The sequence below is a fragment of the Quercus robur genome, chromosome 2 (genome assembly GCF_932294415.1).
Source record: "Quercus robur chromosome 2, dhQueRobu3.1, whole genome shotgun sequence".
NCBI classification, from domain to species: Eukaryota; Viridiplantae; Streptophyta; class Magnoliopsida; order Fagales; family Fagaceae; genus Quercus; species Quercus robur.
Genome location: NC_065535.1, coordinates 81,608,138 through 81,621,956, shown reverse-complemented (window position 1 = coordinate 81,621,956; position 13,819 = coordinate 81,608,138). Strand labels below are relative to the sequence as shown.

At 44.3% G+C, this 13,819-nt stretch overlaps 1 protein-coding gene across 1 annotated transcript; it reads right to left on the bottom strand.

Moving 5' to 3' along the window:
• Positions 1-5,871: 5,871 nt before the first annotated feature.
• Positions 5,872-7,707, bottom strand: LOC126704176 (uncharacterized). The gene is made up of 2 exons (XM_050403204.1): positions 6,775-7,707; positions 5,872-6,591 (listed from the first exon to the last, which is right to left on the bottom strand). Exons 1-2 carry the CDS (start codon positions 7,705-7,707, stop codon positions 5,872-5,874), a joined length of 1,653 nt encoding a protein of 550 aa, XP_050259161.1.
• Between the last annotated feature and the right edge of the window lie 6,112 nt (positions 7,708-13,819).

The following is a 13,819-nucleotide window of genomic DNA, read 5'->3' as shown; positions in this document are numbered from 1 at the left end:
CACATATCTTTCAAAATTTTAGTTAAATAAATTTTTTCTTGAAGTTTTTCTTTTTGTTTGTAAGGACCTAATATATTATTAAGGGGATCAAAGTTTAAGGAAAAAGTTTGGCTACAAACTTAGTTGTAGCCTAAGGCTACAACTCCCACTAAACAAATTAACATTGTTACATATTTTGGAAATCTAATAGTTAAATTGTATGTTCTCTATATTCTTAAAACACATGTCAAATTTCATGCCAGTTGAATATTATTTACTATTCAATCTATAAACTTATTTTATATGTATAATTTTAAACTACAAAAATTAAAAATTTAAACATTTGATTGGTGACTATTGATATTTGATCTTCTTGAAATTTTACAAGTATAGAGAATATAAGAAGAAAATGTAATTAAATGGTGGATTTGTCAAAATTCACACCCAATAAAAAATATTGAATAGAGTTGTAGCCTTAGTCTACAACCAAGTTTATTGTCAAAGTTTAATTATGTTGGACCTAAAAAAAATTAGGGTTGTCACTAAATTTTTTTAAGGATAAAAAATCATAAATTTTTAAAATTTATACATAATAATTTTTTTTTAAGACCAAGGTGGTCCTGTGAACACCCTAGACTCTATGTGGAGCCGCCCTATTCACCTTGTACACATTTGAACAAATTTCATGCCAATTGGGTGTTTTTTGCTATTCAATCCATAAACTTATTTTATATGTATAATTTTAAACTACAAAAACTAAAAATTTAAACATTTGATTGATGACTATTGATATTTGATCTTCTTGAAATTTTGCAAGTATAGAGGATATAAAAAGAAAATGCAATTAAATAGTGGATTTGTCAAAATTTACACTCAATAAAAAAATATTGAATGAAGTTGTAGCTTTAGTCTACAACCAAGTTTATTGTCAAAGTTTAGTTATGTTGGACCTAAAAAAATTTAGGATGGCCACTAAATTTTTTTGAGGATAAAAAATTCATAAATTTTAAAAATTATACATAATAATTTTTTTTTTTTTTTTTTTTTTAAAGCCAGGATGGTCCTGTGAACACCCTAGACTTTATGTGGAGCCGCACTATTCACCTTGTACACATTTGAGCAGCTGCAATCATGTCTATAAATATTTTGTCACTCATTCATTTCGGTTACTTTTTCTATTTCATCTTTTCGTGCATGACCATTGAACTGCTTTAAATAAAATTGTCCATATATATATATATATATATATATAAGACTTTTATGGAACACAAAAAATGATAATTTGTAAAGGATTATGTGCATGCCAATTTCTTTTTTGATACTGTAAGCTCCGAGGATGGGTTTGATGGGCCAAACCACTATTTGGGCTTACAATCTATTTATTTGGTGGGTCTGGGTATCCTACCTTAGGTTGTCCTAGGCTAAGGGACCCAATGCAATCACTTTTCTCCCTCTTTCTCAATGTTAACTCCTCTCTCTCTCTCTTACTCTTTCTTTCCTTCAGAATTGCATTCTCTAACTATCCATTCATTTCTCCTATTTATAGCCTTTGTTAATGGGGTGATCATCATTATCTTCTCCCTTAGTGCCAAGAAGGGTCCAATGTCAATGGGCTTAAGTGGGTTTTTAGGTACGAGTGGTTTTGGAAATTGTTCCCACTTCAGTTAATGTGTTCGGCAGCGGAGTTTCCTAAGGTTCTGCCAGGCACGTAAACGACGATGTGTTCGGGCGATGTGACCGAGCATGTGCATAGTGCCCGGAAATGGTTTCCTGATCACCCTGTGAGCAGGGCATATGCAATCCATTTTCTAATTGTCCGGACAACACTCAGTCCACGTTGATTACTATTCGTGGGTTTGGGCCGGGGCCTTTGTCAATGTGAAGATTAGATCCTCGACCCATATTATTGATTCATGGTCCAAGGCCCAATATAAACTTGGGCGTTTAGGTGCCGTACAATAGCCCCCCCTTGATTCGTCCTCGGACCTCGGGGACGAATCAAGGAGTCAGAGAGGCAGTGTTTTGCCCGAGAAGTCCAACGGATGTGCTTGGGGGGTTACAGCGGTCCATAAATGCACTTTTCAAAAGATGCATCGCTTTAGATCCTGTGGCTCTGCCGTCATTATTACCTGTCGGTTCACAAACCGAGGCGCGCGTGTGGACTGCTCTGGGCATTTCTAAGGTCACCCCTTTTCTACTTCATCATTGCTAATTAATGTTACTCATTGCACACCAACTGATGCTTTCCTTAGCTCGTATAAATAACCCATCTTAATTCATTTTCTCACTTTTCACTCTCTGTCACTTCGAAACTTCTCTCTGTCGAGCATTCCCCTGCGCTCCAGTCCACAAACCCAGAATCCTCCTCTCCCTTAGAGCCAGAAGTAAGTTTTCTTCCCCTTTCCTTTATTTTCATTTCCTTCCCTAGAGCCCCCTTTTAATTTCTAGTCATAGAATGGGTTTTGCTTACCTTTTGAACGCCGGAGCTCCCTTAGCCGTTTTTAGGCGAGCCTTTAGCATCCCTGATGATGTGGAGTTGACTTATTGTCACGAAAGTGAAATAACTCTCCATAGAGGGGCAGGCATGGCCTTTTTCCCACTGATGTTCGTCTTAGAAGGCGGGGTCAGGTTTCCCATAGACCCACTTCTAATTAACACCCTTAGATACTATGGGTTGAGTGCCGACCAACTTCCCCCCAACTTTTACCGGGTAGTGAGTTGTGTGGGTAAGTTGAACCAAACGTTCGGCTTGCAATTAGACCACCACAACATAAACCACATGTACAGCCTTTGTGGAAAGAAGAAATCAAACTATTACTTAAAGACTAGAGATAACAGAGTATGACTGATTTCTTGTTTGCCGGACTCTAATAGGAATTCCGCTGGGGAATTTGTCTAGGTGCGCGGCAATTGGTTTGCCGATGACATCCCTCCCCCTTTGTCACGGCGTGAAGTTGGTTCGTCCTAACCTTCAATTTCTCATGTTTCCCAAAATTGTAAATACATTATTTCTTCTAACCTTGATTCGTTTTCTTTTTGCTGCAGACGATTCAGTGTTCACTCAGGAAATCAGAACAGTCCACGTCTGAGACCTAAATTTTGTGCTAAGGTCTGAGATCTTCATTCACCGGGACGAGCAACTTCGTGCTTCTCACCTCATCCTCGGCGTAGACCCGGTATACTCCACTTAGCAACCTTTCAGCCAAGCCCTCCTTGTAGATAGCCCATTCCTTTCTTATATAGATGTTCGGCACGCGAACTTCCTCCCCCCCAACATCACTGTAGGAGAAGCTCGTGACCTTAGCCCATGGTATACCTGTTTGGATGAACTTGCGCCTATAAGGGATGAATCGGCCGAAGTAGCATCCAGGCATCTTCGGGAACGCGCTCACGAGGCCATTCAGTGTGAAGCCGTACAAGCTGAACCCGCGAATCCAGTTCAAGTAGCCGCGCAAGAAGCCGCGGAGTCCAGTGACTCTTCCAGGACCCATTCCACTCCTGAAGACATGGTGACCAGAAGGACTTTGACCGTCAGCCGTTTCATCCCTAGGGCAAGCCAGGTCGTTCAGCAGCAGACTCCTTCCTAAGGGCACGTCCCGGCTCCTCCTGTTCATCCCCCGCCTCCCCTTGCTCCTGGTCGGCAATGAAAGAGGCAAAGGCTTACCGATCAATCTTCCACTGGCCCGGGAGAGGGTTGAATTCAAACTCCACTTCAACCTTCTCGGGGTATTTCCATTCGGGAGCCACCGGCCCAGGTCGGAACAAATGTGGCCTCATCCTCCAGACCGGCGCATCTGTGGCACCCAACGTACGAGCTAGACGGCACGCCCCTTCCGGCTAGCGCAAGCGTTCGGGGCTGGGAGAAGGGTGAGGGGGGCCGTGTGGCCCAAAGCTTAGCCTACGGTCTCCTCCTGCCTGTGGACGTGAGCGCATTTACAGATGCAACCGATGAGTCCATGGGGAGAAGGCTCCAATGGCACACCATCGCGGTTAGTCCTCTTCCTTCACACTCTTGTTATTATCATTTTCCTTCCGTGCACGTCCTTATATTTTTGTATTTGTTGTAATTTTAAGTCGTGATAACATTGTCTTTAACAGGCCACCCAGCTAGCCCATATATTGAATGAGAGGGTGAAGGATCTTACCGAGGAAGTTGGTCGGGAGAAAGCCGGTAAGGAAGTGGCTGTGGAAGCGGCTAAGGAGAAAGCGAACATTGTCGAATCTGCCGAGAAGAGGGCTGTTGCTGCGGAGAAGTCCCAAGCTTTGGCAGAGAAGAAATTGGCGGAGTTGGTGGCGCGGCAAAATGAAACAGAAATGAAGCTGGCCGAGACAGCAAGACTAAACTCCACTCTATCTGAAGAGGTTGCTGATCTGCGGGCTACCCTTGAGGCATGTGAGAGTAAGTGGTACGATGAGGGGTTTGCCAATGCCGAGAAGAGCGTGGAGCCGGTGATTATGCAGACTCGGCAGCTATCTTTCCGAGAGGGCTGGATGGCTGCTCTACAAGCCCTAGGGATGCCCGAGGACTCCCCTCTTAGGGACCCTGATCAGATCCCCGTTCCAGTCTCTATCCCTACTGCCCATAACTCAGCCGGTCCAAACGAAGAGGAGGAGACAGATAGCTTGAAAGAGCAGGTGGAGCAGATTGATGCCCATATGGAGATGATCGGGGTAGAAGTAACCAGCAACCCTCCCACTGAAGGCCCCCAAGGTGAAGATGCCCATACCCAGCCCCTCGTGCCCGAGCATCGCCCAGCCGAAATGACCTTTGAGACGCAGCCAGTGGAACTTTCTTCTTAATTGCCGAACTTGCTTTATATTTCCTTTATTCGCTTTTATTTTTATAGTTTTTTTTATTTAATTTCGAGTTGGTTTGCCCAAGTCGCCAGGCTGTGGCGACTAGACAATTATTTCCTGGTTTTAAATAGTTTGCTTGTTTTTTGAATTTTAAATTTCACCGGGTTTTGGTGATGAAAAAATTGATTTATCATGCTTGATTTCAAATTTGTGTTATTTGCCGATTAATTGTGATGATGCATGTATATTTTCCCTTTCTTGTGTTTGTTTCAAAGTTTCCACAAATGTATGCGCGGCTTTCCCTTGCTGGTTGATAGGGGTTTAACTGGGAAGTTGGATTGTGCTTTCTGGAATTCCGAGTGAGTTTTTTGCCTACTTGGTGATGGGGATTGAACCGAGAGGTCGGGTTGTATCCTTAGAAAAGTTTTAGTGAGGTTTCTACCCGCTCAGTGATAGCAATCGAACCGAGAAGCAGACTTCTGTCCTTAGAAATATTTTAGTAAGGTTTCCACCTGCTCGGTGATAGGAATCGAACTGAGAAGCAGACTTCTGTCCTTAGAAATATTTTAGTAAGGTTTCCACCTGCTCGGTGATAGCAATTGAACCGAGAAGCAGGCTTCTGTCCTTAGGAATATTTTAGCAAGGTTTCCACCTGCTCGGTGATAGGAATCGAACCGAGAAGCAGACTTCTGTCCTTAGAAATATTTTAGTAAGGTTTCTACCTGCTCGGTGACAGGAATCGAACTAAGAGTAGGCTTCTGTCCTTAGAAATATTTTAGTAAGGTTTCCACCTGCTCGGTGATAGCAATCGAACCGAGAAGCAGACTTCTGTCCTTAGGAATATTTTAGCAAGGTTTCCGCCTGCTCGGTGATAGCAATCAAACCAAGAAGCAGACTTCTGTCCTTAGAAATATTTTAGAGCTGCTTGAATCTCCTTAGCTTCCCACTTGTCCATTAGCCAGACACAGTGAACAAAAAGAATTTGCCCGACAAGAACGAATTAGTTGCATTTTTATCATGAGTCAATACAATACATATTTTTTCAAGCATGGCTAGTCAATGATAAAACTTCTTAAGAATATAAGCATTCCAAGGTCAGGGTAATGGTACTTCGTTCATGTCTTCAAGATAATACGCCCCCACGCCTGCAATAGCGGTGACTCTGTACGGTCCTTCCCAAGTTTGGGCAAGCTTCCCGACATTCGTATCTCGCATGCTTCCTATTGCCTTTCTTAGTACCAGGTCTCCGGCGTTGAATTCTCTCACCCTTACGCCTTGATCGTAGCGCCGGGCAAGCTTTTGTTGATACTCTGCTAGCCTTATGGTTGCTGCTTCTCGGTATTCTTCAAGCAAATCTAGGCACCTCGTCAGCTGACCTTCATTCTGTTTCGTATCGAATTCTGAGACCCGTGCGCTACATAGGTTAACCTCGGCTGGTATCATGGCTTCAGCTCCGTATGTGAGAGAGAATGGGGTTTCGCCTGTGGATCTTCGAGGAGTTGTCTGGTATGCCCATAAAACATTTGGTAGTTCTTCAGCCCAATTTCCCTTCGCTCCTTCCAGCCTTCGCTTCAAGTCGTTCACAATCACCTTATTCATGGCCTCAGCTTGGCCATTGCCCTGAGGATACGCCGGAGTAGAGTACCTATTCCTGATGCCGAGATTGCTGTAAAATTCGGGAAAACTTCGACTATCAAACAACAGCCCGTTGTCTAATATAAGAGAGTCCGGGACTCCGAACCTGGTGATTATGTTCTTCCATACGAATTTCTTCACATCTACATCCCAGATATTATCCAAAGCTTCTGCCTTCACCTATTTGGTGAAGTAATCAACGGCCACCAACATGAATCTTCGATTGCCAGTCGCTCAGGGAAAAGGCTTGAGTATGTCTAGCCCCCATTGCACAAAGGGCCAAGGACTGCTAATCGGGTTCAAATGCCCGGCAGGCCGGTGTATCTGAGGGGCGTGCTTCTGACACTATCCACGCTTCCGAACGTATTCCGCGGCATCCTTTTGCAACCGGGGCCACCAGAATCCCTTAGTCATTGCCCGGTGTGCCAGTGATCGTCCCCCTACATGGCTGCCGCATATCCTTTCATGCAACTCGGCCAGGAGCTGGCCTACTTTCTCCGGGTGTAAGCATGACAGATATGGCCCTCCGAATGACCTACGATAGAGTTTCCGGTCTCCGGACAACCAGTACCGGGCAGCCACCCTGCGGACCTTGTTAGCCCTTTTCTCATCGTCCAGGATCCGATCATTGGCCAAGAAATCTACGATGGGGTCCATCCAGCTCGGACCAAGTGTTGCGACTGCTGTGACTTCGACTTTCCTAGCCCCCTCACTTCCTGCCACCTTAATGCTGGGCTTGGGGACGAGTTCCACTCTGATAAGCCAGGGAATATCCTTGGCAATTGACGATTCTAGAGTGGCGTGAGAGTCAACATGTCTGTTCTGTGCTAAGGCCATTTGAATCACCTTCATCGTACAAAAGCCGTCCATGACCTGCTTCACCAAGTCTAAGTATGCTTTCATCCGAGGATCTCGAGTTTCAAAATTCCCCTGTACCTGGTTGACAATGAGTCTTGAATCCGAATAGATCTCCACGTCCCGGGCCTCTAACCGTGAAACAACCCTCAGTCCGGCAAGCAAAGCTTCATACTTTGCCTCATTGTTGGAGGCATTAAACCCCAGCCTGAACGAATGCTCCAAGAGAATTCCTTCTGGGGTGATTATGGCTACCGCGGCTTCGGCCCCTTTGGCGCTGGAAGCCCCATCCATATGTACCTTCCACGGGCGATACTCCACCTGATAGACCATTTCCCCCTTAGGAGAGAACTCTGCTACAAAATCTGCTAATACTTGTGTCCCTTTACTGCACTTCTCGGCTTGTACCTCACGTTGAACGCCCCGAGTCGTGTTCCCCATTTAGCTATTCGCCCTGTAAGATCAAATCTTTTCAATAATGATTGTAAAGGATGTTCGGTCAGCACATATATGGTATGAGCCTGGAAGTACTGAGGCAATTTTCTGGCAACATGCACTAGGGCCAGCACCAACTTCTCCAAGGGCAAGTACCTGGTCTTGGCGTTAACTAGAGTCTTGTTGATATAATATACGGGCTGTTGTACTCCTTGGTCCCTTAAAAGCACAGCACTTACAGCATGTTCGGACATTGAGAGGTACATGAATAATTCCTCTCCGGGCTCTGGTGCACTCAACATCGGTGCTCGCACTAAGTACGCCTTAAGGTCCTAGAAAGCCTTTTCACATTCATTATCCCACTGAAACCCCTTCCACTACTTTAAAAGCTGATAAAAAGGACGGCGGCGATCTGAAAACTTTGAGATGAATCGGTTAAGAGCGGCCAGCATCCCAATCAATACTTGTACTTCTTTCGGGTTGCTCGGCGCCTGGAGTCGCTTCACGGCTTCAATCTGGTCGGGATCGACCTCTATCCCCTTGTTGGTGATCAAGTACCCCAAAAATTTGCCGGCCCCTACTCCAAAGGCGCATTTTTCTGCGTTAAGACGCAATCTGTGCTTTCGCAACACCTCGAACACTCCCCGGAGATCCTTTACATGCCGGATCTCTTGCTTGCTTTTTACCACCATATCGTCAATATACACTTCGACCGTATGCCCAATTTTATCCCGAAACATCCTCGTCATCATCCGTTGGTATGTCGCCCCGGCATTCTTTAGCCCAAAAGGCATCACGGTGCAATGATAATTGGCATCGGGGGATATGAACGCCGTTTTCTCCTGGTCTTCATCGGCCAGGGCAATCTAATGGTACCTTTGGAAGGCATCTAGGAAGCTCATCCTCGGGTGCCCATAAGTGGCGTCCATTAATTGGTCAATCTTTGGCATGGGGAACGGGTCCTTTGGGCATGCCTGGTTCAGATCCTTGAAATCCACACAAACCCTCCATTTGTCGTTCTTCTTCCGGACAACAACGGTATTTGCTAGCCATTCCGGGAAAAAGGTTTCCCTTATGGCCCCTGCCTCCTTCAGCTTCTCCACCTCCTGTCTTACTGCCTCAACGTGGTCTTTGGCCGACCTTCTTGACTTCTGCTTCTTCGGGGGATATGAGGGGTCTACATTGAGTTTGTGGACGATAAACCCGGGATCGACCCCGGGAACTTCATATGGATCCCAAGCGAAAACATCTAAGTTTTAAACCAGAAATAGTAATACCTGGACTTTTTCCTCGAGACTCATACTTGCTCCAACCTGAAAATATTTATTGGTGTCCGGCAATATTTTCACCTTTACTAACTCCTCAGCACATCCAACCCCCATCCCTTCTCGGGGATCCTTTAATTGCTATAACGGTTTTTTCCGGGACACATCTTCCTGTTCAACGCGCCCGTGTTCGGATCGCTCAGCCTCCATGTCTCCATCCAATTGCCCAGTGATTTCTCCCTGACTGATCTGATTCCCCTGCTTCTAGTTCACTATGGCAGTAAGGCATTGCCTGGCCGCTTGCTGGTCTCCTTTTATTACAATAACACCCCGCTCGGTTGGGAATTTAATCTTTACATGCAATGTTGATGGGACGGCCCTTATTGAGTGGATCCATGGTCTTCCCAGGATGACTGTATATGGGGAAAATGAACTTACTATTGTGAACGTTACAAATACCTCCTTCCCTCCCATAATCATGGGGAGAGAGATTTGCCCTTCAAGAATCACTACTTTGCCATCAAATCCAACCAAAGGTGAAGTGTGCTTTATGAGGTCCTCCTTCTTTAGACCAAGCCCCTTGAATAGATCGGGATACATCACGTCAGCCCCGCTTCCCCGGTCTATCATCACCATTTTTACTAAGAAGCCGTTTATCCGGGCCGTGACCACTAACGCGTCATCATGTGGCTGAATCGTCCCTTCTAAATCGCCATTGTCAAACGAGACTGGCTCTCGTGCAAACTTCATCTTCTTACCCGGCAACTGTAGACCCGGGTTACCTTCTACCGGCACTACTGTCAAAACTCCTTTCCTTCTTCCTACAATGAACTTCTCTGGCGCAATATGGATTACTTCAATTATCCCCACAGGGGGTGGGAGAGGGTTTCCCCTTTGTCAGGTATCTTGCCCTATGACTTTGTCCCCCCAGTCTAGCACGAAATCCTTTAAGTGCCCGGCCTTAACTAGCTGCCCGAGGTGGTCCTTTAATACCCGGCACTATTCGGTGGTGTGACCTTTGTCTCGATGATAAATGCAATATAGACTTTGATTCCTTCTGGATGGGTCCCCGCCCATCTTGTTCGGCCATCGAAAATGCAGCTCGTATTTGATTCGGTCAAGAATCCTGTGTACCGATTCCTTAAATGTCACGTTCACTTCTCCCATTTGTGTGGCCGGTTCTTGAATTGCCGGACCCCCACGAGGCCTGAACGGGAAACCTGCCTGCCGAGGATGAGTTATCATTGGCGCTTTGCCTTTGCTCTATGGCCGGTCATCTTCTAATCGTTTGTATTCCTCGATGTGTCTCATAAGCTGCCGGATGCCTTCGGGCGGCTTTTTGGTCAAATTCTCTCGTAACCCTGAATCCTCGGGCAACCCCATCCTAAATGTGCTTGCCGCCACTCTTTCATTAACCCCGCCGATTTCGTTGTATAGCTCCTAATACCGGCTGGTGTAACCACGGAGGGTCTCTCCCTCCCTCATTTTCATTGACAGGAGCGCGTCTACTGGCTGAGGTACTCGGTTGCACGTCACAAACCGGACTCCGAACTCTTGAATCAGCTTGGAGAAATTACGTATGGATCCTTTCCGTAACCCATTAAACTACTTCAATACAGTCGGTCCCAAACTCGAGGGAAATACCTTGCACATGAGCGCATCATTATGAGTATGCAAAGACATCATCTGAATATAATGGCTGACGTGTTCTACCTGATCAGTCTTCCCGTTATAGCAGTTGAACGGTGGCGGGCAAACCTGTTTGGCATTTCGGCTCGCTCAACTTTGTTCGAAAACAGGGATCGAGCTGCTTTTCGCAGAGCGCGACTTATGGCGTCCATGGCAGCATTCCGGGGTCGCCTCTCTTCCGGGGAAAGCGAGTCCCTTACTTGATTTTCCCGAGAATGTGAACGGTCTCGGCGTTGCCCTGATTCTCGGGAGGGAGATCGGTTCCTATTTCTTTGAGACCCTCTCGAGTGCGAACGGTCTCGGTATCGATGGGATTCCCGGGAATGTGAACGACTTCGCCGCAGTCGAGGTCCAGACTGATTGGATCTCTCTTCATATCTATTTCCCCTAATCTCGTCCTCCTGTTGCCGGTCATTTTTGTCTCCTCCCCGGCGCCTACCTCTCACTTCCAGCTCCAAACCCCTGACTAGTTTGCGGAGCCGTTTGAGTTCTTTATCCTGTTCCTCCCTCTGCCTACATCCCGTGGCACCAGAAACTGTCTGTTGGGTTTGGTACGACCCCTCTCCCGTGCCGGACATCACTTCTAGTAGGTCATGCCTTCTATCTTCTCGTTCTTTCTACCTGTGCTCTCGCCAACTTGACCCCCAAGAGGACCCTTCAGATCCGGTTCTCGCATGGTCCCCCGAACGCCTTTCAGACATTGTCTTCGAGTTTGAGTCCTTTTAGAACTACAGCGTCGTAGGAGAGCCCCACGGTGGGCGCCAATTGTAAGCTCCGAGGACGGGTTTGATGGGCCAAACCACTATTTGGGCTTACAATCTATTTATTTGGTGGGTCTGGGTATCCTACCTTGGGTTGTCCTAGGCTAAAGGACCCAATGCAATCACTTTTCTCCCTCTTTCTCAATGTTAACTCCTCTCTCTCTCTCTCACTCTTTCTTTCCCTCAGAATTGCATCCCCTAACTATCCATTCATTTCTCCTATTTATAGCCTTTGTGAATGGGGTGATCATCATTATCTTCTCCCTTAGTGCCAAGAAGGGTCCAATGTCAATGGGCTTAAGTGGGTTTTTAGGTACGAGTGGTTTTGGAAATGGTTCCCACTTCAGTTAATGTGTTCGGCAGCGGAGTTTCCTAAGGTTCTGCCGGGCACGTAAACGGCGATGTGTCTGGGCGATGTGACCGAGCATGTGCATAGTGCCCGGAAATGGTTTCCTGATCACCCTGTGAGCAGGGCATATGCAATCCACTTTCTAAGTGTTTGGACAACACTCAGTCCACGTTGGTAACTATTCGTGGGTTTGGGTCAGGGCCTTTGTTGATGTGAAGATTAGATCTTCGGCCCATATCATTGATTCATGGTCCAAGGTTTATTTGAACTTGGGCGTTTAGGTGCCATACAGATACCATTGTAGAAGAGAGCTAACAAAACAAATTTCAGGGACTACAAGTCCAAGGCGTAGGCGTTCTCTAGGACAAAGATGTCCTCCAAGATTTGTTGAGTCTTGCGTGGGCCAGATACATTTAAAAATGTTTAATATATTTTTTGTTTATTTTTTAATTTTGGTAAACTCTTAAATTTTTTTTGATAAGAATATTGTGTGGATCAAAATATCAAGGATGGGGTAAATGATCGGCACAATTAATTTATAGGTTAATTTCTTTTTTGCTGGATTTAGGCGCTATCCCTTCTGGTTTGTCAGGTATATTTCTGTTGGACTATAGCCCTCCATTGGTTCTTTCCTTGCTTGCTTACATCGTCGGTCGAGTGTTGAGGTCGTGCCTCCTCGGCTAGCAACCAAACTGCAGTGAAGGCCATCGTTGGGATGGAGTCCACGGTCCCTAAGATGGCTTGGACCTTGCTCTTTCATGGTGCTTGGTTAGCCCTTCTCGGTATCTTGGACTAGGCCTGAACCTTTCTTTCTTTATCCCATCCCCATGGGCTAAGGGTCCGTTGGCTTTTGTGCAAACAAACCGACCCCCTACAAAAATCATTTTGTCAAATAAAAGATGGTTGTATCTTAATTTTTTTATTTTATAATATAATTTTGCCTTTATTTTTGAAATTAAATAAATGTCTAATTAGTTTGTGTGAGTTATTTGAACCTCTTATGTCAATTATAACCAATAGATGTTACTCTTGTCATGAGCTTTGTAACTCAACTGACACTTCTTAGTATTTCCAGTGAAAATATCCAGAGTTTAAATCTCTTCTTCTATTGTAACTATCCACTATTGAATTATTAGAAAAAAAAAAAAATACTGCTCTATTGTCAACAAGGTGCAAGCAAAGAAAATGGTGTATTTTCAGAACTTTGGCATAGATAATGAATAAACGAACAATAAGATTGTAACTATCCACTATTGAATTATTAAAAAAAAAAAAGTAGCAAAAAAAAAAAAAAATACTGCTCTATTGTCAACAAGGTGCAAGCAAAGAAAATGGTGTATTTTCAGAACTTTGGCATAGATAATGAATAAACGAACAATAAGTCACATCTTGTTTCACACCATAGGTAATAAATGAATGAGTACTTAAACCTAAAGATAGACTTACTAGTTTGAGATTGTTGAGATGCAGTTTGTGTAGAGCTTTAGCTATAGATTTTTTTTGCAATAAATAGTTTAATGGAAAATCATTTTAGTGCTTAGTATGTTTAACAAACTGTAATAATGATAAATCACTTTTCAAATTATTACACCGGTTTGGTAACCAAACTAATAAAGAATTGGATAAATTGCAAATTACATTTTTAAAATTTGAGAGTATTTGGATTTTTTATCTTGAAGTTTCAAAATATAGATTTTACTTTTTAAAATTTAGAGATGTTTAGATTTTACATTTTGACGTTTTAGAATTTAAATTTTACACTCTAGAGTATGGTATTTGAATAAGTAGTCTTTTTTTTTTTTTTTTTTTTTTTAAAATTTTTTTTTAGTGCTGGGTAAGTGTTTATGCAGGGGATAGAACCCGTGAACTGTTAGGTCACTAGGAGACCGGTACCACCTGGGCTAGAAGGCCTGGTGGTATTTATGTTAATTCATTATATCAATTAAAAATTGGAATATTGCATTAAAAGTCTTATGCTAAAGTTTGGAATTATTTACCAAAATAATAGGAATTAACTTTCTAAGTGGGCCAACCCAAATTTACAGTAAATAATT

What these genes read in the sequence shown, in the direction of transcription:
- LOC126704176 (XM_050403204.1), bottom strand. Translation starts at nt 7,707, where the DNA reads ATGGGGAACACGACTCGGGGCGTTCAACGTGAGGTACAAGCCGAGAAG. An exon ending in AAAAGGATGCCGCGGAATAC is followed by an intron (nt 6,592 to 6,774) that starts GTTCGGAAGCGT and finishes TTCACCAAATAG; the next exon opens with GTGAAGGCAGAAGCTTTGGA.